This window comes from Daldinia decipiens (genome assembly GCF_022478715.1).
Source record: "Daldinia decipiens strain CBS 113046 unplaced genomic scaffold F4813scaffold_11, whole genome shotgun sequence".
Taxonomy (NCBI): Eukaryota; Fungi; Ascomycota; class Sordariomycetes; order Xylariales; family Hypoxylaceae; genus Daldinia; species Daldinia decipiens.
The window spans coordinates 369765-397551 of NW_026054554.1; the positions used below are offsets into that span (position 1 = coordinate 369765).

Consider the following 27787-nt stretch of genomic DNA (forward strand, 5'->3'; position numbering starts at 1 on the left):
TTAAAGTACGTCTGGCAGTCCGTTTGCGATAACTCTTATGCAAGAACTGCACTCTGTCCAAATTTGACAACCGAGAGGCGCGAGTCCCATGGAGACGATTGCCGAGCATGGAATAAGCAACATTTACCTCCACCTCCACCCCCTTTCCCTGGAGGTGGGAAAGCCCCTAAAGCTACTTGAACGTGGTTAAGGGGAACCTTGAGTAAATGGGGGTAATGGATATAGACTACCAGCCAGTACGCAGTATGATAAAGTAGTCTGAGCTGTTTAAGTTTTTATGTTTGCGTTTAACTAATATAAATATCATTCCTCATTCTTTCTTATTATTCTGGGACACGATACATTTTTATTTGTAATCCCCCTATATACCGAATAAACTATCTTGGGGCTTATATTGCTTCAAACCGTTTAGTAGGTAAGCACAACTTCTACTATAGTATTTGTAGTTATACTGTCATCTTGAAGAAACTACGCGCCATAATTTAGGTACCTATCTAGTAACATTCAGGATACCTTACGTAGCCCTAAAGGTAGCGCTGAAGTACCATAGCAAAGCGGGCTAATGATATTGCTTCAGGTACGATGGATCAAGGACCAAGTATTTTACATCCCAGTGTTCAAGAAATGAGTTACAGCGGGCTAACTGTTTGCCGATTTACCGAATCAAATATTTGACTAGAATACAGCGATTATCTTTAAATCATGCCATGTTGTGGTTCAGTTCTATTTCTCTAGTTATGTATGGAAACAATGATACTGTTACTTAGGTGTTCTAGTGAAATTATGTATATATAATATTGGGTTGCCACTTAATATAGCGGTAAAAGAAACTGGTATAACGGTCAGAGACACGTCAAACAAAACAAGCGAAAAAGTTTTAATAGAACTGTTGTTACGTTAAACCAATCAAACGACTTGCATAACATAGAAAAATGGTGTCCGGAGTACCGAATAAAAAGGAGAAGCTAAGCTTCGGCATAGAAATGGAATTCTTTTTAGCATGGCGCGCTGAGAGTTTCACCGGCACAGTACCCACGCCCCCAGGGTTCGAGTCAAAGACTGGGAGGCCCCTGGTGGTTAGGGGGGGCTGGGCGACAGAAAGTGACAGGGTAGGTGCTCTAGCTCTTATGGTAGACGAGGCATTCCCATCATCCGCAGCAGCGGTTGCTCCGTCGGGAGGAGGGGTACCGGATTACGGAGATCAAGAGTGGCATCATCTTTACCAGTTCCGCCGTTGGGAGGTGTCCTTCGATCCTACCCTAAAAAGGCTACCCGACGCGCTGAGAGATAAAACTGGCGAGGATTTCGGATGGGTCGGCGCCGAAGTTGTTTCACCAGCCCTCTGGGCTATAGACGAGGGTTTCGAGGAAACCCGTAGAATGTGTGAGTTCCTCCAGGCAAACTTTTGGATATTCACTGCTCCTGAAGCTGGCTTTCATGTTCACGTAGGTAAAGGAAACGAATGGCTATCTCTAAATTCACTCAGACAGATTGCCGCTTTTCTCTATGCAGCAGATCTGACATTAGCTCAGTCTCATCCTGAACACAGGCGCGATAATATATGGTGTCCGAGCCCACGCCTTTATTCTAATGTTTCCGTTGGGATCAAGAACCCACCTATCCAAGCTCAGCCTGCTCCTCCAGATGAGCCAAAGGAGGTTACAGAGGTCACGGAGAAATCAGCGTATGCCGGTTTCATGGAGCTTGCACAAAACTTTTTCCAAAGTTGGGTAGGTCGTGATGAGCCTCCACAGGACAGCCAAGTCTTTACAAAGCATCAATTCCTTCCCGGACCAACTGTAAGTAAATTTAATATCAATCGGAATTTGGTAGAATTGGTCATGAGTTATCATGGGTCATGCCTCGAGGAGAGGCAGGACCCCCGAAGGTACAAGCCAATTCCGATGATGACTGCTGTTGCCGAAATTCTAAGATCAGCAGATAGAAGATCTATTGCAAGACTAATGAATATTGGACAGAGGAGAGGAGCGTACAACTTTGTTCAGCTCGAGAAAGAGCATAAAAGAACAATCGAGTTCCGCCAGGCTGCTAGTACAGTTGACCCAGTTGAAGTTGTTACTTATGCAAGAATTGCGGTAGGTCTCTGCCAGTTTGCTGCAACTGCTAGTCATGAAGATTTCTTTAAAATAATTCTTGACTGTAAAACGGCAGAGGAAAATCCCTCTTGTTACGACGTTTACAATCTCCTTAAAAAGGTAGACCTCTACCCCGAAGCTAAAGTCGTACAGGCAGTTTTATCAGGGACGATGACTGATGCTACGCAAAGAGAATATTGGTTGAGTCGTGGGCACGAGCCACGCCCATAACAGTCCATATGATCGTCCTCCAGGGGTCATATCGTGAAACTACGTTAGTTCTCAGGAGCTTTGATAATTGATTGAAATTCAGGGATACGATGTAGATTTTATAGCTAGAATTTACCTTGCTTCAAAATAGAATTGACTCTAGTAGCGATGCATTGTTTACAAACCCATTGAATTGCAGTTGTCCTAGATTCAAAGACTTCACACAAGGCAGGATAAAAATATAGTTTTGCCCTTGGCAGCTTTAAAACCCCTAAATTGAAGCACTCTAGACATAAGTTCCAACCTATTTTATTGTTTTAACCTAATACTACCCAGGTATTTCGGAGGTCGACATAGTTGTTATAATAGCTTGGTATGTGCCTAATCTTATAATATATGTCGATTTGATTTATGCCAATTCTGCTTCGTCCATATTTCTAATAAAAAGGCTGTACCATTGAACACTTTTAATATGCGCAAAGATGCTAAGCTTCTCGTCAACTGTGTGTATTCCATCGAGCCCTTCCTGTGCGGGATCCCAGCCAGGACCGTACCGAAAGATATGTTTTGTTAAGTCCCAGTAATATCTTGTGTCGGTATTTCCTGTCATAATTCCTGGCGAAACAAGAAGGCTCTCGCCGTAAAGAGCTCTGCTAGTTCCAGAGAGCACCGAATATGGCGTCACCCCATCAACAGACGTTGGCGTTACCGGTGCAGGTTCCAGTGTGTTTGCCATCAAATTGAGTGTAATAGATCGAGGCGTTTCTGGCTCATCGTTGAAGGCGTGGACCGTAAGATTATGCTTGTCGGCAACTTGCTCAGCTAGACTTATTAGCTTCTTTTGTACATCAGATGAATGCTCGCCAACATTGACTCGGTGGTCGACCAGTACCCGGATACGTTCGGGGAGTGCATTGCTCTTGACGCCTCCGCTGATGATATCGGGCGCTACCGATGTTGTGAACAGGTACTTAACAATATCGCTCGTCTTCGCTACCTCTAAAGCGAGCTTATCTTTCTTAGCGCTCCCATCATGGGATGGAAGAAGCTTCTTTAGCTTGGAGGGGAATTCTGCACCATGAACAGCACCGCATTGCAAGAGACTAAGGAAAGGGTTATCGGGGTGTAAATATGGCTCGTATGGGTTAGCTAAATCGTGATCCATGATTAGTCGTTATTCCAAGGTTTTGTATTAGGGTCTTAGTCCAATAGAGTAGCGTCATATCAGGACATTGAACTCCAGGGACTGTCTCTACAATATCATAAAAACATAGGTTACTAACCTTCAATGTTAGTGATAAGTTCTGCCATGACTCCTATTCCATTATGCGCAGGAGGAACTGATGAGTGGCCACCGGGCATACGAATGATGATTTCAACATCTATGGCGCCCTTTTCAGCAACGCCGGGGAGAGCAAATGTAGAACCCCAAACAGTTGATGCTCCAGCCCCCTCGTCCACAATGACTGCAGCACCATCTTCTCCATAACGGGAAAATAATGCTTTGGCGAGCTGTGCTGCTCCTTGCCCTCCTGAAATCTCTTCGTCAAATCCGAACGATAAGATTAAAGTTCTCCTTGGTTTGAAGTCCGCATCTATGAGCAACTCGACAGCCTCCATAATACCTATGAGGTTATTCTTACAGTCGGAAGACCCCCGACCCCAGATAAAATAACCATCGAAATAGCCGCTAAAGGGGGGATGAGTCCATTGGTCAATAGTTGACTCAGCTACGGGGACGACGTCTTGATGGGCCATGAAGACAGTCGGTTTCAAGGTCTCATCCGATCCCTGCCAGGTGTATAACAGCCCATGGGTATTGACCTTTTGAAGTGTCAATGTCTTATGAATGAGTGGAAATGTTTTTTCCAGATACGCAGCGAAATCAAACAAGACGTCCCATCGCCCATCTTCTCCAACGGGTCCAAGGTCGTCATAAGACTGCGTAGGAATCTTGATTGCTCCGGCTAGGCGAATTACCGTTTCGTTAAGAAAGATGGGCGAAGTAATATAATCCTCTAACTTGGAGAGCGCGGGACTATCATGTCGCGGGAAAAGAGGCTCGACCTGCGGGCATTGTGCTAACTCATCCAGCGTGGTATGTCTTGTGTGTGAAGAAAAGAATACATCGTAAGTATTCCTTAACAGTACCAAGGCGGCCACGACTTGAACTAACGTCACCCAAATCGATCTCGAATGAGGACGCGAAGCCGCGACAATTGACTGCGGTAGAAGCTCTCCTTTTTCACCCATCATAGAGCTATGAATTAAGAGGAAATATGAAAAGAGGCATTGAAATCATCTAGATCACCTACGTAAGTGGTCTCTTATCAAAGATGGATCGTAAATGCGCGGATTTGGCGGCACGGACCCCCATGTTCACCAAACCCCCTTTATCGGATTTCAAACAACTAGGTTATCCTATTTAGGAAGCCCGGATAGCTATTCCTAAAGCATGGTGCGCTACTACTTCTTGGCGGATGGACCTACGAGTACGTGATTAGAGTAAGGCTCAATAAAAATATACTTCTGCAACACTTGTTAAGATATTGATAGATCATATATCATAAAACAGAACCCCACGCTCGAGATTATGTATTCACGATGCAGGTATTATTTATGATCAGGATAGTTGTTGGAGTATGTAACAACACGTCATAATATGCGCCTCATAACTCATTGATAAGCATAGGTAGATGTGAGGTAACCAATATTCAGATAATACACGTCGTTACTGATGGCAGTATGATGCAATAACAGTAATACTACTTCTTTGCAATATATTCGAGCCTATCAGTAGCGTTATATATAATCAATGAACATGTATTCGTACTCGCATGCTTAGCTTTGACGTGACAGGTAAGTACCTACCTAGTTATATTGATATGCATGTATTCTATACAGTGTTGTATATAAACTAGGAAACCCTCCTTGAGCTACCGTTTCCCCAAATCCTTAGACTACCCCCCTTCCACTACGACGCGATGTCTCATATCACAAGGACAGATGCTCCCGAAGCTCTTCAATTAGACAATGGGGCTCAGACAAATGCCTTGGAGAAACCAGGGTGCTATCCGACATGGGATATAGATGTAGAGAACTCAGCAAACGCGGTACAAGAATTGTTGAAGAAGGTCTGTTATGATGGTCTCCAGACCAAATACTCAGAGATTCGCGAACTCGAGTGGGCCGCCTATATTATCTGTAAGAGAGTTGTCCAACAATTGAACGATTCAGACGTTGAGAAGATGGCACTCCACCATCAGATGTACTGCAGTTATGCTAGAAGACAGTGTGGATTGGGTGAAGAAGGAAATTTACCTTGCCAGTCAGCTGAATGGATATTGGCAAATGAGGGCACGGAAAAAATGGTGTTGGCCCGTGTTGCCAAAGCTGGTCTCGAAGGAGAGATGCTGGCTCGCATTAACGACAATATTTTTGGCATCCTTGAGGGCAAGGTTCACGCATCAGATGTGATGAGCCTGGACGACATCTCAGGGAATATATACCGGACTGGTATCTCGTATAAACAAGCGGTAGCTGTCCAGTGCCAATACATCAAACATCTGTCACACAAGAGGCCACTTCGCATTCTTGAAATCGGCTCGGGGACAACGAGCATTGCGTGCAGCATCTTATCTGCCCTAGGACATGGTATTATGGGCCGACTGCAGAAATATACGTATACTGACGCGAGTGAGGCTTTCTTTCCGGAGGCCAAGGAGAATCTTAAGGAATGGAGCTCAATGATGGAATACAAGATCTTAGATATCGAGAAAGACCCATTGCAGCAAAACATAGAGGGAGAATCGTATGACCTCGTTGTCTCCTTCCACGTTCTACATACGACATCATCTATCACAACAGCCCTTGCGAACTGCAAGAAGTTACTAAAACCGTACGTAGTTATACCTATCTTCTCCATTACGCTCTAATGCCAAGATAATAGGGGCGGGCATCTCATCGTCACCGATTTGACAAACAAGATTGCGAGACGCTCTGTCGTGTTTGGGATTCTCCCTACTTGGTGGCCAGGTAAGATTCACCCGGGATATTTCTTCGAATGGCGCATCTACCAATTATATTAGGTGGGAATGATGGACGGCACTGGGGTCCAGAGCTCTCCGAACAGGAATGGGACCTCAGGCTCCGCTCTCTGGGCTACTCGGGCCTTGAGTGGTGCTTTCGTGACCAACAGAATGCTGGCTATTCCTCATCTATAATGGCATCTAGCATTCCCTACACTACCAAGAATAAGTTTCCGAGCAAGGTTGTAATTATAACATCCCCTACAGAAAACCGCCAAACGAAGTCGATGATCAAACAGCTCTCACATCGACTGGTAGAAGATGGAGTATCTGTTAAGGAGATGACCCTTCTTGACGTTAGAACATTGGATCTAAGCGCGACGCAATGCATAGTTTCCTGCGAAGTCGAGAGACCATGTCTAAGTTCACTCGGGAATGAAGAGTTCGATGCCATTAAGCACACAACGCTGCACTCCGAGGGCGTTCTCTGGTTAACTAAAGGTGGGAGTCTTGTTGACGTACGTATACCCGAGCTCAACATAGTTGTGGGATTGGCACGGACAATCAGGTTCGAAGTTCCAGAGGCGAGGTTTACGACTTTAGACCTTGATCCGGATGTTCCTTGCGGACAACCAGATGTAACCGACACCATCCTACAAATGCTCCGCATCCAAAGAGAGCAACCCGACGGTGATAATTACTTCGCCCAAAGAAATGGCGCTCTTTATATTTCGCGTATTTTCCCCGACGAGGCTCTAAGCAGAATCCTAGCTACGGAAGAGTTGCAAGAAACCCCTACTGAACTGACTGGATTCCAACTACGCCCCGATGCTACCTATATCATTCCAGGCGGCATGGGTGGACTCGGCCGGCCATTGATCATGTGGATGGCTAAAAATGGGGCGCGCAATTTAGTAACCACGTCTCGATCTGGTGCTAAAGATTCTCGAGCACAAAAGCTACTCCAGGAGCTGTCCATCATGGGTGTGAGGATGAAAGTATTCGCGGCTGATGTTGGCTGTGCAGAGCAATGCCAAGATGTGCTTAACGACCTATCTAAGGAGAAATTCCCACCAGTACGCGGAGTCATTATTATGTCAATGGTCCTGCAAGTAAGTTTTGAAGAATCAGATACTGATTAATACCTCCCTACCTTAGGTACCTAAGGTATATTCCTAACATGATTTAGAACGCGATATTTGAAGATATGGGATTGGATGTATGGTCAGCAACGCTACACTCCAAGTATAACGTTACGTTCAACATGCATCATATGCTACCTGACGATCTCGACTTCTTCATATGCGTATCATCATTGGGGGGTCTTGTTGGCTTGGTAACTGAAAGCAACTATAACGCAGGTTAGCTCATGACACCGACATTTTTAATATTTTTGATATGCTAAGACGTGGAAGGCTGCAATTACCAGGATGCCATGGCATATTACCGTCGAGCCCAAGGGTTAAATGCAACCAGTATCGATCTTGGCTGGGTAAGCGACGCGGGATACGCCGCTGAGAATATGAGGTTATCTGAATTATTCCGTACCGGTATACGACAACTAACAGTGAATCAATTCATCGCAGTAGTAGGAGCCGCCATGGCTGACCAGGCTGGGATACAGCCAATTATTGGTCTCGCTAGAGGTGGTTCGATCAAGGCCAATGGTGATGAACATCCTTATTGGTTCTCAGATGCTAGATTTGGACCGCTGAGTGTGTACGGCACCCAGACACAGATCCCCTTTGGCTCAGATAACCGTGAAGACGAAAGAGCCGCTACCAGACTCGATTATATACAAGGTATTGTGTGTTCAGCTTTGATTGCCAGGCTTGCGAAGAACTTGGCGATGGATCCTCAGGATATCGACAGCAACCAGTCGATCCAAGCGTACGACGTGGATATTTGGATCGCCTTCGAACTTAGAAATTGGGCACTCAGGGAGTTTCGGAGTTTAGTATCCGTCCCTGAGATATTAAAGGATGTTCCGCTCCTCGAGCTGGCTCGGGCAATCGCTTCAAAGTCTGAACTTCTACCAAAAGCCCCACAGGGTAGCGGCTCTATCTAAAAGCGATATTGAACGAATATGGGACTGGGAACACATTACACGCGACCATGCTTTCTGAATTTACGCAGGAATTTTAATTTACGGAAAGACCAGAAACTAAAGTATGAAGGTTATTTCACTATAGCTGCCTGTTAACCTATGACTTTGTATTCTTCCTTTTTTCTTTCTGTTCTTTCCAATTTTCTTTAAAAGAAGGAGAGAAAAAACCCATGAGTGTATCTATCACTCCCCTATCATTAAGAGGAAGATCCAAGCAATCATAACTATAAAATTCCATTTAAAAGTAGAGAGGCACAGATTCTATCCCAAGTGTGACAGGATACCAATAACTTCATCGTCATCAACACACTCGGACTCAGTGCTAGAAAGACATGCCGAATGGACATATGTCGTTGATCCCCTTTCTTTTAGCTTTAACTGCTGAGACAATCGCTGAATATTGTGTTTTCGAACTCCACCACCAACAATGATCTCAATTCTAAGAACCTCTGCTCTTGTGATGATTCTGTCTAGCATATCTATGTTCTGGATGGCATTTCCGAGTCCGCCGGATGTGAGTATAGCGTCAAAGCCACACGCTGCCAGATCATCCAGCCCTACCCGCCAAGCATGCCGATTATCGATAGCTATCCCAGCATCATCACAGCTGACGATTTCGTCGAATGCGCGGTGAAATACGGTTTTGAATGGGCGAGCAGCTTCAACTAGACGGTTGCATCTCTCTTTATCAACCCAGCATTTCCTCCTGCCAGTACTAGCCTCAGCAATATCCTGGGACTCCTTCAAGATTCCAAAAACAAAGCCATCGCCATGTTCCTTTTTTAGTAAGCCTGTCTCCTTGAACATTTGAATAGAAGCCTCCATTCGCTCAAACTCCTCGTCGGAGTAGATGAAGTCACGGGCTTGGGGTTCTGACGGAGGACCACGGGGCCTGATCATAACCCGTAGTGGAACTCTGACAGACGAAGAACCTTTCAGTTCATGGAGCGGTGGTGTCAAGCCTCCATCTGAGTACGATCCTGAAGCATTCAGCTCGATGCGTGATGCCCCTAATTCGATGGCTTTGGAAGCAGCACTCGCACCAAATACTGGTATTTCAAATCCGATAGTCATAATCAGCCGTGCCAATGGAGCTAATCTATTCGGTTCTAAGTTTATTTTATCGTAGGGCTGTCGTTTCACTCTGTTTGAGTCCCAGCTGTGGGTTAAGTGTCAGTTGAGGCTGTATGTTTTGGGAAGAAAAGGGGAGAGAGTCCGTGCGCCTTTAAACTTGACGGACATGGACGGGGTAAATGTATAAACGTATAGGTAAATAAATACCCGTTATTAATAAACAGGATAGAAGGAATTCTCAGGGGTATGATTATTACCTCATCACATATCATATTATATCTAAACAATCCTCGACATTCAAGTTCAGAGTCTGTCAGAGAACACAGAACATATTATTAGTCTAGGTTTTCATAGACTTAAGGCATTACAAGAACTGGGGATAATGTTTTCATTATCCCGTCTGCGAAAGCAATCCTTGTCCTGGTTTCCCACGGCTTGACGCCACACATTAACTATTCGCAGTTGAGGACAGCTTTCGTGTAAGCCAGCTTGCTCCCACCTCTTCATACAGTTCAAGCATTGTCATTCTCCTTAGAATGATGCAACAAGGCTAATGCCACCTTTACTGTTACCATCACCGCCACCACGTTCCACAGCGCATGTAGTCCATGCATGAGCTTACCAGCTGGCAAGAGAAGGGATAATTCCGGGATCTGGTCCCTCAGTACATAGTGTCGAATATACTACTCGGGGTGCCAACAACACCGCCCGCTAGACCAAAGCTACTCGCATCATATGCTCCTTGGGCGCCTTCGTTCTCTTTGTTAGCATCATAGGTGTCAAAGTTCCCATATACCTGGCGAACATTATGAAGTTGCAAGCCTTGGACAATCTGGCCGTCTTCGTAGATGATGAAGTCTTGTTGAACTGGGTTGCTTCGTATCAACCTGAAGCCCGGCATCTGAATGTACTCATCACCTCCATCACCCTCATTTTCTTTGTTCTCTCCTTCATCTTCAGTAGTTAATTCCTCTTCAGTTGTTTCGCCAGTTGGTATGTGTTCATTAACAGAAGGGCCACACAGAGTAGATAGGGATGACCCAGACGATAAGCGCGAAATGGAAGGTCGTCCGGTCGGATGTCCTAATGTACACTCTTCCTGGAAACCCGGAGTGATGCCGGAGGTATTCTGGCTAAGGTCCTGAATATCAATCCCGCTATAAGCAAATTCGGAGGACGGCGTGTTATTAGCAGTTTGAATCTCCATCCCGTAGCCAGGGATATTCTGGGGCTGGAACGAAGATGAGGCATAAGATGATTGTATTGTAAAGTGGTCTCGCACAGGGCTTCCCTCAGTCGAGTAGTCTGCCGTATCCATCAATTGGGCAGCGGCGAGAAGGGCATCAAACCGTGATGAGGATGATCCAGATACAGATTCTTCTGTAACAGATTGCCCATCCATTTGGTAACCGTAAGTGGTTTGATGGGGATTATGGGAAGTAGTATCGAATGAAGGCTCTAAGACTGGTCGAGGGTGGGGAGTTGGGGCAAGTTTTTGCAAGCGTTGGCGTTTCAGAAGACGACTAGGACATCGAGATTCTCGAGACTGGCTGGATTGGCTCGATTGATGAGACTGACGAGACTGAGTAGCTTGGCGTGCCGCATACTCTGGTGAGAAGACATCATCTTCCTCTAGGGGGGTAATTGTGAAGCCGTCTGGACTTGGAGGTGGAGCCTGGACTCCCTGGGGCTCGGCCGTAGTCACCTCTCTGCGGCGAGGGCGACCACCACGAGGGCCTGAACGAGGGTTGATGATGCGACGGAATAGCCCTTGAGCATTCCCGTCAGTGTAGCCTAAAAGGCATCAGGAAGAATAAAGGACATACCGAGCTTTTTCATATACTCAACGACAAATGGTGTAGCATTTGGAGATCTTCTGTCTCCCTCGACATTCTGGAAGTAATGCTCAACTAGATAGAACTCGGTTAATATTTGTCGTTGTAATCACTAAAACAGTAGGCATCCTTACATAACACGGAGCCAGTGTACCACCGGCGAGCGGTGCCCTGGTGCTCCATTGCCTTCTGCATATCGACCGCAAGCTCTTCCCACGTTTTCTCGTCGTTAGAAAGGTCCACAGGAGCACGCTTAACAGAGTGGGCGACGACAGTCTTCCAGAAGTACTTCTCCTCTGCAGGAGACCAAAATTTGCCGGTCATGGTGAAATAAAAGTGCAGGTAGACAGGCAGTGTATCGCGATAGTGTCAATTGCTTTTGGTTGACCGGGAAAACTAAGAGGTCAGTTGCGGATAAGGGGAAAAAGTCAGATATGGAAAGGTGAATTGGTATGGGAATAAGACGGGTTATATAGAAATGATAATGCCTTAGAAAGTGTGAGAAAAAAAGATTTGAAGAATGATATGGTCTGTAAGGTACTTACCTGTGTGGTTGACAGTGAGGTACGTAGATGGTTACCTTCTACAGTGCAATGGCAAATGCAACTGGTTTACCCGCGTCATTAGACAGCATTTGGTCAATGCAAATATGTAAAAAAGGACTATGAGTCAGGAGGCTCAATGCAAAAGATTACGGTTAGAGGCAGTTGCAGTGCTACTTTGGTTGGGGCCTATGGTGAATTGGACCATGTTATGCATCACGGAGTGCGCTCAGTGGGTAAACCATCCAATATTATCACGACGCAGCTCATTTTTAAGCGTAGTCTGCTGCAAACTTACAACAAAAGGGACTCGATGACTAATCATGGTACAACCTATAAGAATGGTTGCATATTATTAACATGTTAACGGTAGAGCAATGAGTGTAGTTCATAATCATATTATCCCAACTGCTACTGGCTGATGAGGCGCTAAATGCTGAATACATACTAGGCGGTACATGCTTAGATTTAAATTAGGGGCATCAAACTGCATGGTATGCATGATAGCGTACAGTAGACTCGTTCAGATGAAAGTACTCCTCGATACTTTAGGCATTAATATAGGTATTTCTCCTTGTGTGGGCCGTATGATATTCACTATTTTCATCCAGCAGGATACCCAAACCTTTACTAACAGGGACAGACATCGTACAGCCGAGGCACCTGTGTAGGTACCTTAAGTATATAGACTAGGGGGTCACCCAGTTGTATAGGATATCAAGACGTACTTAAATTGTCCAACTAGAGGTTCCAGAAGTCGTCTCATTCTAAAATGTTTGCCTACATGCTGTCTTAATGACAGGATCATATGAACAAATACGAACTTCCCCTAAATCCCTATATTATTAATACGCTTATGTGCGAGAAACGCATCGCCTAAAAGGATCTAGATAAGCCGTATTCACGCAAATTAATATATTCAAAATACGTATAGGGTTTTTGCATTGTTACTCCATGTAAGAGGATGATACTTTGCAAATTTACAAAATTACAAATAGCAACCAACAAAGAAGGCAAGAAATTATAACAAATAGAAGTAAATACAAGGCGTTGCTTAATATACTTTAGATTGAATTGACAAGGCATGTAAAAATAAAAACAGGTATTACATATAGAACATCTTCTACCAACACATTATCTACACCTTAATATTTTAAATTGTAGAAAGGCTTAGCCAAGGATCTTAATATCCCTAGTTGCTATTTAGAAGGATATGTTCCTTTTCTATAAACCTACGGGGTTATAATTACCTAAATAATCACCTAATATAGGGGGGAAAGCCGCTGTTAGTCCTACGGCTGTGTCCATCTAAGCTGATAGTTGACTTAATAGATGGAGAGATTACTCGAATGGGGATTGAGGATAAGAGGCACGGCAACCACGTGCTACCAAGAACGGGCTGAGACGCTGCTCAAATTTAGAGAACTGTCTGAAGTTAGTAAATGAGTTCAAGCGCCATGTTGAATCCTAGTAACGTACTATGCTCTTCTTTTCTAATGGTTTGACGCCATCCTTAATCCATAGACCCCAACTGCCCATCATATTGGCCAACATAATGTCAGTCATTAGACGATCTCCAACGACAGCAATTTGGCTCGGATGTGTTACGCCAGCCTCGGGGTAGGCTTTGAAGTGAGCTACTATTTCGTCGCTGCAGCCAGGTTTTTTCACTTTATGAGCTAGTACAGAAACTCCAGTAGCCGTCTCGAGCTCCTTTGCTAGGCGTCCGTCATGGTCATAAGTGGTCGCACCGGCCGTATTGGAAACTATGAGAAGACGACGACCAGGGTATTCTTCTTGAAGTTTCCGGAATCTTTCCTATTTCAAAATCAACGGCTGCCGCTGGTGAAAGAAAATGCAAATGATGGTTGACTTTCGGCATTTGCTCACCAAATAAGCAGGATATATCTCATTGGAATTAGGATAGGCGAAGCAATCATCTTTGTCGAGTACCACGGCCCTGATATCTACTTTCTTGCCTTGACCTTCGAACGCCTTGCTGAGAGGGGTTGGTATATCATTGAATGTGGAGGCTGTTGCGTGAGGAAGACATAATGAGGGTTTGGTTAGTAGCTTAAAGACGTTGACAGTTCCGGAGAAGTTGAGATTCATATTAACTGCAGCTGGGATAACGATTCCTGTAATTGGGGAATTGTGCCGGCTTTACAAAGAGCAACACTGTGTAGCCCGGCAGCGAGGGGCGTAATATATCGGCAGTAGCCACATTCAAAGCGGTTAACACATGAACGTACCCGTATTAGGTACCCAAGGCTACCTAGGTATTTAGCCGTTTCGGATGCCTCCGGATTTTATTCTGGTAGGTGCTATGTAATGCGACACTGTAGATTATTTGGGAAGTAGCTATGGCCGATTTTGACAAAATCTTGCCCGTAGTTCAGGTCCGGTTCGGTATTATGTAATATTGCGGCTGGGAAACTGCCCGAATATTAATATGGGCCTGACCTTTCCAGGGGCCTATGCATGCATGAGCTCCACAGCAAGGAAATAGCACTGCACCACTGACGCGTCTGTCGCGATCGATTCGGCATGTAAGTTCAATTTATCTCCGTCTCTTTTTTAGATTCTAGTCTCTTTTTTAGATTCTAGTCTCTTTTTTAAATTCTAAATCCTCCCATTGTACTTTCTGCAACACCCAGGGGTTATGATATACTGATATACTCGTCATAAGGATCTTAATTAAGATGCATTTCCCGTTATAGATAATTTATAATGGTACGAACCAAGAAAACGCAGCCCGGAGCTGCAGAACCCGTGCCTAGCTCTAGGAGTTCGTCTCGAAAACGAGTTCACCGCGAGGATGAAGACCAAAATCCGGATACCCCATCCAAACGGCGAAGCACTCTGATAAAACCCAAGACACGCCCCAACGGAACCACAGATGATCACCATTCTGCGTATGATTTTCCATCGGACGAGGATGAAATAGGCCAGTCTATAAAAGAGACACCGAGCAAAAGGAAGCGGGCTGGAACGAATGGTGGACTGTCCACTCCAAAAGGTCGGAAGAGAAGCGAAGTCGATATAGTAACACCCTCGAAGACAAATGGCAGTACCAACGCGCAGACACCAAAGTGGAAACGGAACGATCGTTCTGCAAGAAAGAAGAGTGCCAGAGCGCTGATCGAACAGGTGATAGGTGGAGATGGGAGTGACGAGGAAGCAGATGAAGATATTGCTAGAGAAATCTACGAGTCAAGTGATGAGGACGAGGAGGAAGAAGGAGACGACGAAGAAAACCCTCCTGACGAACCCGCAACCCCATCTGGAAAACCTCGACGTGGTCGACCGAAGACAAAGCATACGAAGCGAGCCAGGAAAAAATCACCAACTCCACCCCGAGACTTACCTCCCTACGAGCTCTATTTTGCTCAAAACAAACCTGGCGCCTCGAAGACATCCAATAATACTCTAGCATCCTTAAAACTTCTGACCCATGACGAATATTTCTCAATCCTCCGCGACTATCAGGACCCGCATGCCGAAGACATAGAGTTCCTCGAATCAATACACCTCGAGTCTTTCCCGCAGTGGACATTCGAGTTGTCTCAAGGGTTCAGTGTGTGTCTATATGGGTATGGGTCGAAGAGGGCGCTTCTGCATAGATTTGCGAAGCACGCATATGACAAATACCCAGACCATGTTGCTAATAAGATTGTTATTATCAACGGATATGTGCGGACGAGTTCTCTGCGAGAAATCCTGGGCACGGTCGCGAGCGCTGTGAACCCTGCCCACAAAATACCGTCTGGAAATCCTTCAGCTATGTTAGATAGTGTGAAAGCTCTACTTTCCTCTCATGAGGTGGTTGTCACAGTGATCTTGAACTCTGTTGATGCTGTTCCTCTACGAAGGATTGGAATACAGCCCGTCCTTGCCCAATTAGCAGCACACCCGAATATTCGGCTCATCTGCTCTGCCGACACGTCGGACTTCTCTCTTCTATGGGACAGTAGCTTGCGGTCATCGTTCAATTTTGTGTTCCACGATTGCACGACGTTTGCCCCCTTTACGGCAGAGCTCGAAGTTGTCGACGACGTGCATGAGCTCCTAGGCCGAAAGGCCAGGCGCGTCGGCGGAAAGGAAGGCGTGACGTACGTTCTTCGCAGTCTACCAGAGAACGCCAAGAACCTGTTCCGACTCCTCGTTGGCGAAGTTCTAGCGATTATGGATGACGAGGGCGGATCTGACGGGGAGAACCCCGGCGTAGAATACAGGATGGTGTATAACAAGGCGGTGGAGGAATTTATATGCAGTTCGGAGATGGCCTTCCGAACACTACTAAAAGAGTAAGTCTACATCACGCCTATTTTGATATTACTACTGGTATTCTAACACGTTCGCTTTAGATTCCATGACCATCAGATGATTACAAGTCGCAAGGATGTTCTAGGTACGGAGCTCTTAAGCGTACCTTTCCAGAAGGAAGAACTCGAGGCAATATTAGAAGACTTAATGTCATGAGAATAAGATATATAGAAAGATATATAGAGGCCATACGATTATGAGCAAACACGTAGGCAGGACAAAGGCATATGGTCACTATATAATACGCATGCACAAGATACCCTTGGATAATTCAGTCGTCTTTATTCTCATTTCTAGCCTCCCCTAGTACAGTGTGCTCGCTAGAGTCCGTTCTCTCGACCTCCTTCATGAGCTCGCTATGCCCATCTAACTTTGACCACTTAGGCTTTCCGTCATGTATATCCACCACGCGCTGGCTGTAGAAGATGTGACATCTAGAGTAAATTGATCATCAGTATAACGCATGCTGTTTCCTTGGAGGGGGGGAATGCCTACTGTGGATCGAACAACTTCTTGTGCTCGGCGTCGCTAAACTTGATAATGCCGGGGAACAGGAGCACCATATTCCGGCCCTCGTCCATGATGGGCGAGTGGCAGTACGCGCAGGACACTTTGCACGGCAGACGGTGCACCGTGGACTTGTCTGGGGAATGGTAGAAAGCGAGGCCCTCGGCACCCTTCTCGAAGTGTAAATCCTGCTTCTCGAAGATGGCGGCCCATTGGAAGGGGGCACCGTGCAGGGCCTGGCAGTCGACGCAATGGCAGAATTTGACGGAGAGAGGTTTGTCACGCGATAGCCAGTACTTCACGCGGCCACAGTGGCAGTGCGCCGTCCATTTCTTGTCGAAGTGCTCGTTGCCGGGCGTAGTGCGGTACGGCGGCTTCGACTTCCAATCCTCGATGCTGTCCCGGACTGCTCCCGTCTCAGCCCCGGTTTCCGTCTCTGATCTGGTCTGTCCCATGTTTTTCCTTGTAGAGTGAAACTCTATCTTTGACAGCGGTGATGGTTTTAGACGAGAGTACTGTGCTGGATAAGCTGTGGTGGGTATTAATGGTGATGGCGTAGATGGAGTTTTGGCACAGCGTGAATGATGACGTCGAAGACTAGATCGCCAGGTTCTGCTCGGCAACACGCGCAATTTGAGCATTCTTTGGCGGAAATGGACAGGTAATGAAGATACAGTGTTCTATTGTATTACCTATAGCCATATATAAATACTAAAATACGTATTGCGGCTTAAAAACTCGTGAGGTCAAGATTTACAGTTTAAATATATACATCATTGATATAAGTCGTCACTTACACCAACTTGCGTGCCGTGTAAGAGGTACGCTAGCATGGTAGATCAATGCAGAGAGCTTGGAGAGCCCTGTCCATTAACGATGCATTTGAAACTACGGAAGCTTTTCAGATCTATCTACGTATGATGACGCTGATGGAACTCGATCGAGCAAAGCGATTGCATATGAGACGTGGTTGCGGAGAGAACATTCCGGGGAACGGGGAATAGGTCCTAACTATTCAAAGATATGATAAAGTACCTAACCTAACCTAACATTGTGTATAAGACAAGCCAGTAAAATAATGACGCCAATAGCTCTTTAACAGCTTTAACAGCTTTAACAGCGCCCACTACTTCGTACCCCGCCAGCATCTCGCAGCTCAACGTCAACAAATCATACCTCGGCGCCAGGTTAAGACCCCGCCAAATAAGCTCAATTAAAGAAATGTCGACGACTCGTTCAATTCAATATTCGAAATACATAATATATCCATCTTAAGTATCTCCTCACACGACATACAAAACGCTACCTTCGGGATACGTTAGCACGAGACCGGGGGTAACTCACTCAATTCGACAGCTCCAATAAGAGAGGCACGAAAGTAACCTCATCTTGGGTGGAACTGCGTCGTGGGGTGATTTTTGCGATCGGGAAAGATACCCGCGATGACATCGCGACAATGCGCGCCCACAATGCCCTAGAGAGCGACGACGCAAAGGAAGCACAAAGGGAAGCTGCGCGCGGCGCCGCCGTCGGGGCCGTGAAATGGGGCGCCGCATCTGCCGTTCTAGGCGGTATCAGTTACGTCTTCTCACCACTATATCGCGGGCTCACTGTGCAGTTTAAGGTGTAAGTCCAAGGGCTTCGATTGGTATCTTGAACGATATCATAGGCAAATACCTAAGTAGAACAAGAAAAAATGACTAAGTCAGACTAGATATCTTCAAATGTCCGGCATGATCGTCGGCAGCATGATCGAGGCCGACTATCGCATGAGGCAGTACGAGCAGCGTATACGTATGCAGCGAAGGATGGCTCAGAACCGTGCCATCTGGGCCGACTATGAGAAGGAGCTGATGGAGTTGGAGGACGAAGGGACATCCCCCGAGCAGAATAAGAAGTGAGATATCAACGGTATTTACTGCTGTTTCCAGTAGTCAATTAGTAACAGCAAAGCTTGTTGTTCTGTGTTATTAGACCATGCATCTATATTAAAAGCATGTAAATATGTCTTGGATATTTTTTTGTCGACACTCCTGTACCAACTAACCTAGCTTTCTGAAAGAAATCAGGGAATCATGACCTCGTAAACGCCAGTGCAATGCCATGCAAATACCTCGAGCCATTTCGCTAATCTTCTTTCACATACGCATTTCTCTACCTCCCTTTATAAAGTTATATGTCATATGCTTATTTTGCCTTGGTCTCAAAACGCTTCGGGTCCATGTTAATCTTGCATAGCCGGGCGACACACCCGCTCAGCTGTAGTAGGGTCTGGACACCTTCGAGGATCTTCATATGAGTAAAGCCGATCTCGCGGATGAACTCCAGCTTGGAGTGTTCGCTGAGGGTGGGTATAGTTTTGGTGACCTTGAACATAGTAGAGATGATATCGTGGCTAGAGTAACCAAGATCCCACAGCTCTCGGAGGGTATCTAGGGCACTATCCACGTTGCCCTCATAGCAGGCCTTAAGCATAGCCTGGACTTTTATAGGGTGGGGGCTATCAACAACTTTAAACACGTTGTCACCGCTGACGAAGCCGAAACCAGCGTGTGTACTCTGTAGATTGTTGATGGCCTGTCGCATATCACCCTCAGCGCTAAACACGAGCGCTGCTAGCCCATCGTCACTGTACTGTACTTTCTCCGCCTCGATAACCTGTAGCAACCGCTTGACTACCTGTGCGTCCGTTAATCGCCCGTATCGTAGGATCGCGCATCGAGACTGTAGCGGTTCGATGATCTTGTTCGACTGATTGCACGCGAAGGCGAACCGCGTCGTATTAGAATAGATCTCCATCGTACGCCGCAGCGCCTGTTGCGCACCCGAGGTCATGCTGTCGGCTTCGTCGAGGATTACGATCTTGTGTCGACCTGCTGGTAGTGTGACTTTCTTCTGAGCGAAGCCTTTGATTCGGTTTCGAACCACGTCGATACCTGGTATTATAATGGTTGCAGTTAGGGTTACAAGCTCCTGTTAACCTTATGCGAACGGTAAGGTGGACAAACCTCGCTCATCACTCGCATTAAGTTCTAGCACCGCCTCCTTGTAGGAGTCTCCGAGAAGTTGGCGGGCCAGACATAGTACGCTCGTCGTCTTTCCAATACCGGGCATTCCAGATATGATAACGTGAGGCATATTCCCGTCTTTCGCAATAATCTTAAGCCGTTCGATCGTCTCTGTGTTTCCTACTACATCGTCAAGGAAGACAGGTCTATATTTTTCTACCCTGCAGAATGTGTTAACGCATGCTTAATAGTAAATAGGCCGGCAAGAAAGCGACGTACCATGGCAGCTCATAGGTAGCATTTCCGTTGGAGGCACCAGTCAAAGCCTTCTTAGCGGCCGAGGTCGAAGACTCGCCTTTCTCTTCCGCCTTTGCTGCTGGCATTGTTATGTGTTGTTATGTTGCTGTGTTATGTTAAAGCGGGTGTAATTGCGGAAAGACGCCGATGGGAATTTAGCGGCATGTAAAATCAATTTACGCGTATTTGCAAACCGAGAGACGCGTCTAAGCTTTAAAATGGCCCAAGCTTCTAAGGGTGATAAGGCCCGGTGATAAGGGTGCTAAGGGTGCTAAGGGTGCTTTGGTGGGGCAATATATACGTCTTATGCAATAATGCAAGGGGCAATATTTGTCTACAGTATTTAATTTAGGTATCTGACATAACGAAGGGTCAACATCATTGATTCCTATTTTACTTCTTTCACTTCTTTACTGCATGCCAATTCAGGGTCCTAGATTATCTGTTGTCAGTAAATTTAAGTCTAAGAGATGCCCATAGAAAAATCTATCATGGCAGAAGCATAAGAGGCCTTCCCGCCCAACCGAAATCCTTTATTATATCATAGACATCCAGCGGTTAGGTACGATAATCTCCATTGATAGTGCTAGTAGAAATCATCAGTAGGGATATTTCAGAACCGGCTTGTACCTCACTTACATGTACTCGTGACTATAATCGCAGGTCCAGTAAGTAGCCTCCTTCTTACCGGTTCCCAATCTCACGAGGATCTCGAGGTCCTCAAACTCAAGAATCTCCGCCGCTCGGGTCTCGTTGACAATTTCCGGTTCGCCGTTGACGAGGAGCTTCAGCTCCGGGCTCCCATCCGCGGGGACGAAAGACACATTGGTCTTTTCGGGTATTATTTCCGCCACGTCATTGACGGCGTGTCCAGGCTCGCTGATTAGTGAGTAACCAGTAGCGCAAAGGATTCGGCCCCAGTTGGCGTCTTTACCGTAGAGCGCTGTCTTGACAAGAGGTGATCGCGCGATGGTGCTGGCGATCTTTCGAGCACCTTCTTCGCTTGAAGACTCAGTTACTCGGATGGTAACGAATTTGGTAGCACCTTCGCCATCCCGCACGACGAGCTTAGCCAAGTCAGTCGCGAAGTCAGTAACAACATCCCGGAATGCGGCAAAATCGGCCGAATCCTCTGTAGTTACCCCCTGACCTCCTGCAGCACCGTTTGCTAGTAGAGCAACCGTGTCATTTGTAGACGTGTCTCCGTCAATTGTGATGCTGTTAAAAGACCGATCTACAGCATATGTAAGAACGGGAGGGATAATAGAGGGTGCAATGGGGGCATCGGTGGCGATGACACCTAAGAGCGTTGCCATATTTGGGTGAATCATCCCAGCACCCTTGGTCGTTCCAGCAATACGATACTCTATTGATGGCGAAGACGGTAGACTAAAAGTTTTCGAGATCAATTTAGGGAACGTATCTGTTGTGCAGATCGCTGTGGCACATGTTAGCCAGTGTTTATGGGTATCGCCAAGCGCTTCGTAGGCCTTAGGAACCCCGTCCAAGATTTTCTGAAGCGGTAATCTAGAACATTAATCAGAATAAAAGAAGTTTATGGATATTAGATAGTTTGTTAAGTATAATTACCTTTGGCCAATCACGCCAGTACTCATCACGATTGTTGCCTTGTCAGCTCCCAGTGCCTTATCGGCCTCTTTCGCCATCTTTTCAGCATCTTCAAGGCCACCCTTTCCGGTTACGGCATTTGCACATCCCGAATTGATAATAACACCTCTAATCCCAGAGTTTTTCTGCTCCTGGAGCAACGACCGGCTGAAAGTTACTGGTGCAGCCTGGAACTTGTTCTTGGTGAAGACGGCCGCTGCAGCACATGGTGTGCTCGAGGTGATGAAAGCAAGGTCGGGTTTGGTTGTATTTTTTGGCTTAACACCAACTATCGTTCCCGAAACCTTGAATCCTTGCGGATAAGTACCGCTAGTTGGAACATATTTTCTCTTTGCAGCAGGAATGCTTCCACTGACAGGAGCCGAGTAGAAACGAGCACCCGGGACTTTGGTGGTTATGGTTATGGTTAATTGACGCAATTGGCTGGAAACCCGACACAACGAGCTTTGAAGAGCCATGGGAAACATTCGACCGTGCCCAGATAAAAGAACGACGGATCGAGTTTCTCACGATGAACTCTTATAGGACAATTGGATTAAGAAAGCGGATCGATTTTGACTCATACTTGGCGGTTTTTTATCTGCCGAACGGTATGGGCCGCTGAGGGGCGCTGCCACGTGCCCAGCAGGTGACTGCAGTTGTTGAAGAACCATCCTTAAGCTACTTATATCCTTCTAAGCATTAGGTACCTGTTATATGTATCTCAACTGCTTTCGGTGCAAAGGTTACACTTATTCAACGTTTTTGTGTTTATACAAGTCTATAGTATAAAATACGTAAATCAGGTCACATAGAAGTTTTCACTTAACTAGCTTTATAATCCGAAGTTATCTTATTTATAACAAATTACTCAAGTGTAGTTCACGTCTTTAGTATCATTCATCACCCAGCCTGCTACTTCTAATACAAAAGTACCATAGTCACGTGTATAAGCACTTAAGCACTTACAGGCTATATCTATAACACGATGCATACGACGCTACCGTGGCGAAATGATAACTCGCAGTTGAAGCCTCAACATCTAAAGGAAAATCACGGTCATTTATCGCACTAAAATGACCAACACCAGCAAAACCATTGAAACACTAGTTGAAAAAGATATCAGCCCTAAACTCTATCACCATACGTGGACTCTCGCTATCGAACAGCTTAGGAAACAGGAAGGCGGCTGCTTTGAATTAGATGGTATATCCAAACAAGAGCCCTTGGCAACTCTAAACGATGTCCTTAAAGCAACGAATGAAAAGAAAGACGAGTGTATTAAGAAAAGGTGGAAGGTTACTCTCAAAGGGCGTACGATTATATTACGCGACGTGCTTGAGAAGATTGCTGTATGGGTCGACAAGTTTTTGGTAAGATTTTACATACATAATACTACTTCATGTTTTATTATAGTTATAAAAGAGACTTTTGAAGCTAAATTATTTCGCAGATGTTTGGTGATATCGCTATCCAATATGATCCCGTCAGTGCTGCACTTCCATGGGCAGCTGTGAGGTTGATTATGAAAGCTACAGTGAACGACGTAGAAGCATTTGGATACGTATTGCAATCTATTGAAAGTGTAGCCAATATCATTGCTAGTTGCAGTATTATTGAACGTCACTTTCTACAGCCGGAGCATTCCAGGTATGCACGATACAGTTTCCTTGTAACATCTAGGAATTCCAGTATCGAGTTCATCTCTTAGTGTTAACCTGGACTAATTGAACTCCTTCTAGGATGAAGGTTTTTGAACAGCTTTCTAAGTCCGTCGTATCGCTTTACGTCTCTATTCTGAATTATCTCTCCTCAATACTTCACTATTATGGAAAGAACTGGGTGATTCGGTTCATGAAGAGCGTGGTAGTTTCTAAGACTGAACTTGAAGCAAAGTATTCAACCATCACAACTACAAAAAAGGATCTTTGGGACCTCCTTGAACTTGCGGAATCTGAGAAGTCACAGACCATACTTGAAAGCCTTAAGAATGTGACAGCGGCACAGATAGCTCAAAACAGCGACTTCAGGTCCTTTTCCACTGAGCTACAAAATCTTGAAGAGCCAGTCCAGAGGATTGACCACCATGTTCAAACAATAAACGATAATCTCGAGCGAGATACGAGAGCACAGGTTCTGAGGGCTATCTCCACTATCCCATACGCAGCACACCACAAAACAGTTAAGCGAGGTCGCTTGAAGAATTCTGGACAGTGGTTATTCAAGAAAAAGGAATATAAAATATGGCGTGAAGAAAGTGTCTCTTCGGTTCTATGGCTACAGTAAGTTTTTGATGATTTCTTATTCCTCTCCACTTCAACTCCTGCTCTAGGGGTAATATCCAGTGGGCATTTTCCCATTCCCTTATAGCCTTGTAACTTAATTTCAGCATCTCGGAAGAATCTATCAGATACTACAATTACTAATAACATATCCTATGTAGCGGGATACCAGGCTGTGGAAAGACCAAATTGGCATCCATTGTGATTGATGAACTAGGAAATTGCGATAATCTTGCATACTTTTACTGTATGCGAAACCCAGCCGAACCCTTTCGAGCTCAGTGCAGCAAGATCCTAGCTAGCCTCGTACGTCAATTAGCCAGCCAGGGAACTGACAATCCAATTCTTCCACCTGTGGTAGAACATTATGAAGATGCCATCGCCGGTTTCGAAGGGTTTGAAGACCAGCATTGGGATACTGAGGAGTCTATAGGAATTTTGTCAGCACTCATGGATCATTATCCGACAGCGACGGTAGTTATTGATGCCCTGGACGAAGTGGAATTACAGGATCGCCAGGAGTTAATGGATGCGTTGAGTCAAATTCTCCAAGAGTCGCCTAATTTACTCAAAATATTTGTTTCTAGCCGAGACAATTACGATATCGCGCTACACTTGGAGGGATCACCCAACGTGTATATCGATGCGGATGATAACGCTGGAGACATCTCGGCGTTCATGTAAGTGGTCTTACTTCCCAGAAATATGGTTCCAGTGCAAAGATAAAAAACTAACAATATTGCAATAGCAAGGATCAGTTAGCTTCGGCAAGGCTGCTACGAAATAACTTACCTGATTCTCTACGAGATGAAATTATCGAGACGTTAGTTAAAGGCGCCCGGGGAATGTAAGTTGTCGTATCGTCCCTCCAATAATTTAAAACTTCGTACTAAGCTCATCATCCAGGTTTCGATGGGTAGATCTTCAAATTCAATCCCTTCGTCCATTAAAAGTGGCGGCAGATGTCAAAGCTCGCCTCGGTGTTCTTCCCTCTACTCTAGAAGGTTCCTATTGGGAAATCTACCAGAGTATCTTAGAGTCAGGGGACCACGCTGCAGCACTTGCGAATTTTACATTCCAGTGGCTTATGTATGCCAAAAAACCTCTCTCCATCGACGCCTTTGCGTCTATTGCGTCCTCTTCTCTGTCTCCTGAAAAGAGTAATACTTTCAGCGGGGCCGAGGTTACCGACGTCTGTTCAAACCTCATCGTTATCCGAGGAGAAGCTTTTGAGTTCGCTCATTTATCGGTGAGAGAGTTTTTCGAGGGTATTTCAAAGCGCGGCATACAGACGTTTCTTTCCGTCCAGAGCAATAGCTTCATCACAGTTGCTTGCCTTCGCTATCTCACGACGCAACTACTCCAAACCCCAGGCATTATCACCGAAACCATCAACAGCGAGGTAAAAAAGTCTTCCCCAGGCTATCTAGGAGTTGGGTATACTCAGGGGACTAACGCGGAATACGAATCACGAAAACGTTCTATATCCCAATTCGTTAGTGACCTTACTTCAGGTCTTCAATCGGAGCCCATTATTTATACCGCGCATTTTTGGGTATCCCATGCGCGTAATAGTTCCAACCTCCGGGAATCGGAACCATTATCGAGGCTTATAAAGGAGTTTCTTATAGATCCTCATTTCCTATTGATCACTCCTGCTTTCGTTCTCTGGTGTGAAATATTGCAATCTAAAGAACCGGATTCTGATATATTATCCGCCGAAAATCGATTCTGGGAAAATGCCAACATCGTTTCTCGACCATTTCATCCCATATGGCTTGCTTGCGCCAATAACTGGTTTGATGTTATACAATATCTATATGATGCTCACCGTCTAGATATAGGACGGCCCGAATATTGCAATTATGGGGATCTAGTTGATAATGCTACAGCTTGGAGCAACGTTTTGGAACACGCTATCAGAAATGGCAATGTATCCATCGTAGAATCCATCCTTTCATGCTCCATAAATCCGATGAAGCAATTAATATCTAGAAAAGAAATAGAGCCTTTGGTCTTGGCAGCAAAAGCAAACGATACTAACATGCTCTCCCTTCTCTTGAAGAAGGAGCACGGCGGATCCGAAATAGAAGGGAGAGCTGCAATAATAGCCGCTTCCAATGGACATAAAAGCAACCTGGAGTTACTTGTCCATCACAATGCTCAACTGTTACGAGATCCAGGAATCGTACGCCCAGCACTACTTCAAGCCTGCCAATTAGATCATGTTGATATTGCGACTTACCTCATTGAAAACGGTGTCCCAACTGAGCGGGGGGAGAATTTTCTCTTTCATGCTGTAGCTCAAAGCCGGACTAACATTACAAAGCTACTCCTTGACAGGGGAATAGGCCTAGCAGGGCTTAACAAGGCCCTCATAACAGCCATATCCCAAGCAGACGAAGAAATTGCACAGCTGTTACTATACCGCGGAGCACAAATGGAAAAGGTAGCAGTAGTACGATCTGTCCGAGCAGGGTTAGTTGATTCTACCGTACGACTCATAAAAGCAGGGTTCAATGCACAAGGCCACTACCTTGAGAAGCAAAGAACAGCTCTACATTATGCAGCTGAACAAGGCTCCTTGAAAGTTATCCAGGCTCTAGTAGAATCGAGAGTTACTATCAATAGCTACGATCATGATGGACAAACACCGCTGCACCTGGCTGCTCAAAGGGGGCATCTTGCATGCGTGGATTTGCTACTTAGCAACGGTGCAGATGTATTAGTGAAGAATAAAAACGGCAAGGTTCCATTGGATTTGGCAGAGATAAGACACCATATATCAACGGCAGAGTTGATAAGAAAACGGATGACAGTATTGAAGGATGAACCTCTTCACTTAGAATCACATGAAAGAGCAGCTGAGGACTAGGTACATAAGGAGGTAGTTATAATTAGGTACTTTACTCCTTAATCCAGTTCCTTGATTTAGCCACGGTTAATCTGTTCCTTATTTTCTGCAGATACGCAAGATGAAAGTCTTTATTAAAGCGGTGGTCGAAAACAACGCAAATAGAAAGCTATAGCGAAGTTGAAGTCATATTCCTGATTGAGGAAAGACAGAAAACCATTTCTCTGGAGGTTGCATGCAAAAGATCGAGAAGATCTCAAGAAGAGCCATCAATATTGCCGTTTCTATGCTGGTGGCTACTATATCAATGTCGCAAAGCAGCTTTGAATACGCTTCGACTAGTAAATTTGATGCATATCACCGTTGTGAATTCGAATATGTCGGTACAGCTCGTGGATGTATGAATGGGGATGGCCACAACCGGGCCAGTGGCAGATTAACTCGCCAGGCTTGTCACCTGCCGATTCTATAGTCTGATGTTCTTTCAGGTGTTCAATGAGTGCTTCGGTGCTGATGAACGTCCGAATACAAGCCCCCCAATAGCAACGCGTGCCGATATGAATAGTCCTTTTATGACACCTTAAGACGGTGGGCCCCTTAAGGAGCTTTCCGCAAATATTGCATTGCAGTAATGGAAGTTCTCGACGCTTAGTAGCTTTGGGTTGTGGTTGTTCCAAGCGACGCGTGTGAGCATTGCTGCTGTCTGCTTCCACTCTCGCGTGGTCAATGTGGTTTATTTCTGCTAGTCTCTTGGGAGAGAGGCTGGGAAGTGGCGTTCGTCCCTTTTTTCGAGCTTTCTCTTGCTAAGAGAGCTCGCTTTCAGGAACGTCGCCGGTCGGATCGCCGGTCGGCAATGCAATATGGGGGGGTTCTACAATTAAACAAGTGTTAATAGGGTTAAATATCTAGTATTAAATGTAGTCTGTGATAAAGAATATATAATATTATGGGTTTTGTCTGGTAGAAGGGGAGTTATGGGAGGTAGTTCAGGGAAACTTACGCGCAGCCATCTT

At 45.5% G+C, this 27787-nt stretch overlaps 11 protein-coding genes across 11 annotated transcripts; 5 read left to right on the top strand and 6 right to left on the bottom strand.

Moving 5' to 3' along the window:
* Positions 1–932: 932 nt before the first annotated feature.
* On the top strand, positions 933–2327 carry F4813DRAFT_395319 (uncharacterized protein; the record flags this gene model as incomplete). Its single annotated transcript, XM_049247687.1, has 1 exon — positions 933–2327. One exon carries the CDS (start codon positions 933–935, stop codon positions 2325–2327), a length of 1395 nt encoding a protein of 464 aa, XP_049100882.1.
* Positions 2328–2389: 62 nt separating this feature from the next.
* F4813DRAFT_355121 (carboxypeptidase s) lies at positions 2390–4647 on the bottom strand. The gene is made up of 2 exons (XM_049242832.1): positions 3590–4647; positions 2390–3455 (listed from the first exon to the last, which is right to left on the bottom strand). The coding sequence occupies exons 1-2, from the start codon at positions 4560–4562 to the stop codon at positions 2716–2718; spliced, it is 1713 nt and encodes a 570-aa protein (XP_049100883.1). The 5' UTR covers positions 4563–4647; the 3' UTR covers positions 2390–2715.
* Positions 4648–5290: 643 nt separating this feature from the next.
* On the top strand, positions 5291–8402 carry F4813DRAFT_388175 (KR domain-containing protein; the record flags this gene model as incomplete). Its single annotated transcript, XM_049246663.1, has 5 exons — positions 5291–6204; positions 6256–6341; positions 6395–7446; positions 7524–7695; positions 7750–8402. The coding sequence occupies 5 exons, from the start codon at positions 5291–5293 to the stop codon at positions 8400–8402; spliced, it is 2877 nt and encodes a 958-aa protein (XP_049100884.1).
* A 300-nt stretch (positions 8403–8702) lies between these two features.
* On the bottom strand, positions 8703–9515 carry F4813DRAFT_388176 (uncharacterized protein; the record flags this gene model as incomplete). The annotated part of the gene is made up of 1 exon (XM_049246664.1): positions 8703–9515. The coding sequence occupies one exon, from the start codon at positions 9513–9515 to the stop codon at positions 8703–8705; it is 813 nt and encodes a 270-aa protein (XP_049100885.1).
* A 281-nt stretch (positions 9516–9796) lies between these two features.
* Positions 9797–11674, bottom strand: F4813DRAFT_395320 (uncharacterized protein; the record flags this gene model as incomplete). Its single annotated transcript, XM_049247688.1, has 3 exons — positions 9797–11285; positions 11342–11425; positions 11485–11674. The coding sequence occupies 3 exons, from the start codon at positions 11672–11674 to the stop codon at positions 10177–10179; spliced, it is 1383 nt and encodes a 460-aa protein (XP_049100886.1). The 3' UTR covers positions 9797–10176.
* Positions 11675–12941: 1267 nt separating this feature from the next.
* On the bottom strand, positions 12942–14302 carry F4813DRAFT_355130 (HAD-superfamily phosphatase). Its single transcript, XM_049242833.1, has 3 exons — positions 13783–14302; positions 13372–13710; positions 12942–13317 (listed from the first exon to the last, which is right to left on the bottom strand). The coding sequence occupies exons 1-3, from the start codon at positions 14002–14004 to the stop codon at positions 13234–13236; spliced, it is 645 nt and encodes a 214-aa protein (XP_049100887.1). The 5' UTR covers positions 14005–14302; the 3' UTR covers positions 12942–13233.
* Positions 14303–14387: 85 nt separating this feature from the next.
* F4813DRAFT_355131 (origin recognition complex subunit 2) lies at positions 14388–16497 on the top strand. Its single transcript, XM_049242834.1, has 3 exons — positions 14388–14441; positions 14582–16199; positions 16260–16497. Exons 2-3 carry the CDS (start codon positions 14623–14625, stop codon positions 16372–16374), a joined length of 1692 nt encoding a protein of 563 aa, XP_049100888.1. The 5' UTR covers positions 14388–14441; positions 14582–14622; the 3' UTR covers positions 16375–16497.
* On the bottom strand, positions 16498–17473 carry F4813DRAFT_355134 (Mss4-like protein). The gene has a single exon (XM_049242835.1). The coding sequence runs from the start codon at positions 17364–17366 to the stop codon at positions 16710–16712; it is 657 nt and encodes a 218-aa protein (XP_049100889.1). The 5' UTR covers positions 17367–17473; the 3' UTR covers positions 16498–16709.
* Positions 17474–17955: 482 nt separating this feature from the next.
* Positions 17956–18769, top strand: F4813DRAFT_33642 (uncharacterized protein). The gene is made up of 2 exons (XM_049241201.1): positions 17956–18351; positions 18440–18769. Exons 1-2 carry the CDS (start codon positions 18182–18184, stop codon positions 18624–18626), a joined length of 357 nt encoding a protein of 118 aa, XP_049100890.1. The 5' UTR covers positions 17956–18181; the 3' UTR covers positions 18627–18769.
* A 143-nt stretch (positions 18770–18912) lies between these two features.
* Positions 18913–22117, bottom strand: F4813DRAFT_380034 (DNA replication factor C-like protein; the record flags this gene model as incomplete). The annotated part of the gene is made up of 4 exons (XM_049245522.1): positions 18913–19661; positions 19734–19954; positions 20670–21557; positions 21621–22117. 4 exons carry the CDS (start codon positions 22115–22117, stop codon positions 18913–18915), a joined length of 2355 nt encoding a protein of 784 aa, XP_049100891.1.
* Positions 22118–22382: 265 nt separating this feature from the next.
* On the top strand, positions 22383–27256 carry F4813DRAFT_33676 (uncharacterized protein). The gene is made up of 7 exons (XM_049241205.1): positions 22383–23011; positions 23092–23288; positions 23381–23920; positions 24082–24600; positions 24669–24767; positions 24827–26821; positions 26887–27256. The coding sequence occupies exons 1-6, from the start codon at positions 22715–22717 to the stop codon at positions 26793–26795; spliced, it is 3621 nt and encodes a 1206-aa protein (XP_049100892.1). The 5' UTR covers positions 22383–22714; the 3' UTR covers positions 26796–26821; positions 26887–27256.
* The last annotated feature ends 531 nt before the right edge of the window (positions 27257–27787 follow it).

Bases quoted from the DNA above. Each gene is read 5' to 3' on its own strand.
- F4813DRAFT_355121 (XM_049242832.1), bottom strand. From the start codon at position 4,562: ATGATGGGTGAAAAAGGAGAGCTTCTACCGCAGTCAATTGTCGCGGCT. The intron at 3,456-3,589 runs GTTAGTAACCTA...ATCACGATTTAG, and splicing joins ACTTATCACTAACATTGAAG to CTAACCCATACGAGCCATAT.
- F4813DRAFT_355130 (XM_049242833.1), bottom strand. From the start codon at position 14,004: ATGAATCTCAACTTCTCCGGAACTGTCAACGTCTTTAAGCTACTAACC. The intron at 13,711-13,782 runs GTGAGCAAATGC...ATTTTGAAATAG, and splicing joins AGATATATCCTGCTTATTTG to GAAAGATTCCGGAAACTTCA. The intron at 13,318-13,371 runs GTACGTTACTAG...AACTTCAGACAG, and splicing joins CATTAGAAAAGAAGAGCATA to TTCTCTAAATTTGAGCAGCG.
- F4813DRAFT_355131 (XM_049242834.1), top strand. From the start codon at position 14,623: ATGGTACGAACCAAGAAAACGCAGCCCGGAGCTGCAGAACCCGTGCCT. The intron at 16,200-16,259 runs GTAAGTCTACAT...CGTTCGCTTTAG, and splicing joins TTCCGAACACTACTAAAAGA to ATTCCATGACCATCAGATGA.
- F4813DRAFT_355134 (XM_049242835.1), bottom strand. From the start codon at position 17,366: ATGCTCAAATTGCGCGTGTTGCCGAGCAGAACCTGGCGATCTAGTCTT.
- F4813DRAFT_33642 (XM_049241201.1), top strand. From the start codon at position 18,182: ATGCGCGCCCACAATGCCCTAGAGAGCGACGACGCAAAGGAAGCACAA. The intron at 18,352-18,439 runs GTAAGTCCAAGG...AAGTCAGACTAG, and splicing joins CTCACTGTGCAGTTTAAGGT to ATATCTTCAAATGTCCGGCA.
- F4813DRAFT_33676 (XM_049241205.1), top strand. From the start codon at position 22,715: ATGACCAACACCAGCAAAACCATTGAAACACTAGTTGAAAAAGATATC. The intron at 23,289-23,380 runs GTATGCACGATA...AACTCCTTCTAG, and splicing joins CTACAGCCGGAGCATTCCAG to GATGAAGGTTTTTGAACAGC. The intron at 23,921-24,081 runs GTAAGTTTTTGA...TATCCTATGTAG, and splicing joins TCTTCGGTTCTATGGCTACA to CGGGATACCAGGCTGTGGAA.